Source organism: Capra hircus, chromosome 19 (genome assembly GCF_001704415.2).
Source record: "Capra hircus breed San Clemente chromosome 19, ASM170441v1, whole genome shotgun sequence".
In the NCBI taxonomy this organism is placed as follows: Eukaryota; Metazoa; Chordata; class Mammalia; order Artiodactyla; family Bovidae; genus Capra; species Capra hircus.
The window spans coordinates 23,987,966-23,991,315 of record NC_030826.1 but is presented as its reverse complement, the minus strand read 5'-3'; the positions used below and the strand labels follow the sequence as shown (position 1 = coordinate 23,991,315).

General features: G+C 44.1%; 1 protein-coding gene across 1 annotated transcript; it reads left to right on the top strand.

Moving 5' to 3' along the window:
• On the top strand, positions 1-1,112 carry LOC102185949 (olfactory receptor-like protein DTMT). Its single transcript, XM_005693406.2, has one exon. The coding sequence runs from the start codon at positions 1-3 to the stop codon at positions 943-945; it is 945 nt and encodes a 314-aa protein (XP_005693463.1). The 3' UTR covers positions 946-1,112.

The window sequence follows — 3,350 nt, the reverse complement described above, 5'->3', positions numbered from 1 at the left end:
ATGACAGCAAGAAACCAAACCATCATCTCAGAGTTCCTCCTCCTGGGCCTGCCAACTGAGCCAGAGCACCAAGGCCTGTTCTACACTCTGCTCCTGGCCGTGTATGTTACCACCGTCCTGGGGAACCTCCTCATAATGTTCCTGATTCGAGTGGACCCCCACCTCCACACACCCATGTATTTCTTTCTCAGTAACCTGTCTTTCTCTGACCTCTGCTTCTCCTCTGTCACAATGCCCAAATTGCTACAGGACATGCAGAGCCAAGACCCGTCCATCCCCTATGCTGGCTGCCTGACACAAATGTACTTCTTCCTGTTTTTCGCAGATCTGGAGAGCTTCCTCCTTGTGGCCATGGCCTATGACCGCTACGTGGCCATCTGCTTCCCCCTGCACTACACCGCCATCATGGGCCCCAGGCTCTGTCTCTCCCTGCTGGTGCTGTCCTGGGTGCTCACCACATTCCATGCCATGTTGCACACCCTGCTCATGGCCAGGCTGCATTTTTGTGAAGACAACGTGATCGCCCACTTTTTCTGTGACATGTCTGCTCTGCTGAAGCTGTCCTGCTCTGACACTCGAGTGAATGAGCTGGTGATATTTATCACGGGAGGGCTCATTCTTGTGATCCCCTTTCTACTCATCATCACGTCCTATGCTCGAATCGTGTCCTCCACCCTCAAGGTCCCTTCTGCGAGGGGTATCCGCAAGGCCTTCTCCACCTGTGGCTCCCACCTCACTGTGGTGTCCCTGTTTTACGGGACAGTTATTGGTCTCTACTTATGCCCATCAGCTAATAATTCTACTGTTAAGGAGACTGTGATGGCTATGATGTACACTGTGGTGACCCCCATGCTGAATCCCTTCATCTACAGCCTGAGGAACCGAGACATGAAGGGAGCCCTGGGAAGAGTCTTTTACAAAAAGAAAACTCCTTTTTCTCTGTAATGGTAGAGCTGAGATTTCTACACAATTTTATTCAGTAGGTATATTGACATTAAAATTGGGATATTAGACTTATCTTTTCCCCAATGGTCTTTTGGTTAAATTACATAGCTAGAAATTGCCAAAGTAAAAGCTCAAGCGGAGATATGTAGCTGTGAAGGAGGAAAAGACAGAACAGGCTCTATCTTGAAAGCAGGACTCCATCTTGGGCCAGACTGTGGACTTTGAGCTATATACCCAGCGTCTATGAAAACGACATACCAACTGTAAAACCAGACCCTCGGAAGGAAGAGCCCCAGGGCTCCTACCTAGACCCTCCGAAGAATACCCTAATTATCTGTGAAACTGAATAGACTCATGCATTCTATTATGCTTATTGGGGTGTGACCACAGACCTATTGATAATTATCCATTGTTAATTACCTAGACTTAAGGCCTGTGGATCACGGGTTAACTTTGAGTTTATCTTTCTTTTCCTTTGTTCAGACTAGTTTCAGGGAATTTGGGGAGGTGGATTTGAGCATGTACACTGAGGGTATATAAGGTTTTCAGAAAAACTGGTCAGGGTCCTTGGCTAAGAGGAGACTCTGCCTTAGGCCCGCAGGTGTAACAAACTGCACTCCACTATCTGCATTGTCCTTCTGAATTTGTTTCCCAGAGTGCGAGGCTTCAACAGCTGGACTCAAAAAGGGGATGTCAGTGACCTGCAGGCAAGGGCTTTCTCTCGTTTTTCCCAAGTAATTCTAAGAAGCATCATTTAAAAAGTTTTACTTGATCTTTGTCTTAAGTTGTTAACTAATTTATGATAGGGCCCATGTGGGGTCTTATTGACAAGATGGCTCCTTATGTCGACCTTGCAAACGAAGAATAAAATCACAGTGATCTGCAAGACTGACCAAATTGCCCTAATGGCGTCCTGTTATCTCACTGCCGCCTATCTTCTCAAAGCTGCAAGACCACCAGATTCTAGACCTCCAGCTACGTGCCCATCCTTTCCGAGAATTTTTCATTGGTCGGGTATAAGAAGGACTCTGTCAGAAAGGGAGGACACTGGTTCTCCTTAAGGCCAGCCACCCTCTCTTTTCCCTCCATTAAATTTTTTTTTCTTGCCTGACTGCCTGGCTTGCTCTCTTTTTCTCTGCATTCGCCTTACAATTTATTGTTTGTTTGTTTTTTTTAAACCCAAACCCTGCTTTAAATAATATCCTGTCCTCTCAGGTCAAAACTCAAAATTCTCACTCCTCTGCTAAAAGAAGCTTTTCGTTATTGAATACAGATTCTTCCTTCCATCTTCTTCTGCAAAGGTTCACATTATTCTCTCCCTTAACCTTTTCTCCTCTCATTTATTTTCGTGACTCCATTGTCTTTTTGACCTGACCTCAACCTCAAGTGAACTTTCTATTTTCTTTGCTACAATAGTTTAGTTTGTCTTTACCTGAGAACTAACTCACAGCTGGTGTCCTAAGTTATTCCCTCAGGTATGGGGAAGGAAGCCAGAGTCTAGTTGCCAGCCTCACTCTTCAAGGGTGTCTCTCTCTACTTACTTATTTGGAATTGATCAACACACCTTATGGGGTTTCCCCAAAAGCTCAGCAGGTTCACTTACGTAAAGTCCTCCAGGTTCATCCACGGCCTCACAAATGGCAGAATTACTTTCTTGTTTTAAGTGCTGAATAATAGTCCTTTGTATGTGTATACGCATTTAAAAAGTCCATTCATCTGTTGATGGACCTTTGGTTGATTGCAAATCTTGGCTATTGTGAATAATGCTGCAATAAATATGGGGATGCAGATACCACTTTGAGGTCCTGAATTCACTTCCTTTGGATATATAGCTAATAGCATATAATGGTTCCAATTTCTCCACATCTTCTCCAACATTTGTTACCTTTTTTTAAAAATTAGCATCCATCTCCACACATCTGTGGTTTCATCTCAATATAGTTCGATCTGCATTTCCTTGGTGACTAGTGACGTTGTGCACCTTTTCGTATATGTAGCAGCCATTTGCATGTCTTCTTTGGAGAAATATCTCTTCAAGTCCTTTGCCCATTTTTTAGTAGGATTATTTGGTTTTTAAATGTTTATTTGACTGTGCCAGGTCTTAGTTGCGGGTCCTTTCAGTCGTGGCATGCGAAGTCAGTGGCTGCATGTGGGGTCTTGACCAGGTATCCAGCACAGACCCTGCTGCATTGGGAGTGTAAAGCCTTAGCCCCTGGACCACCAGGGAGGTCCAGGATTATTCATTTTTTGATTTTGAGTTGTAGAAGAGTCTTATAAATTTTGTACATTTACTCCTTGTAAAGATGATGATTTGCACACATTTTCTCCTTTCCCACATGATGCCTTTGTACTTTATTGATTGTTTTACTTCCTGTGCAGAAGCTTCAGTTTGAGATAAAATCAGA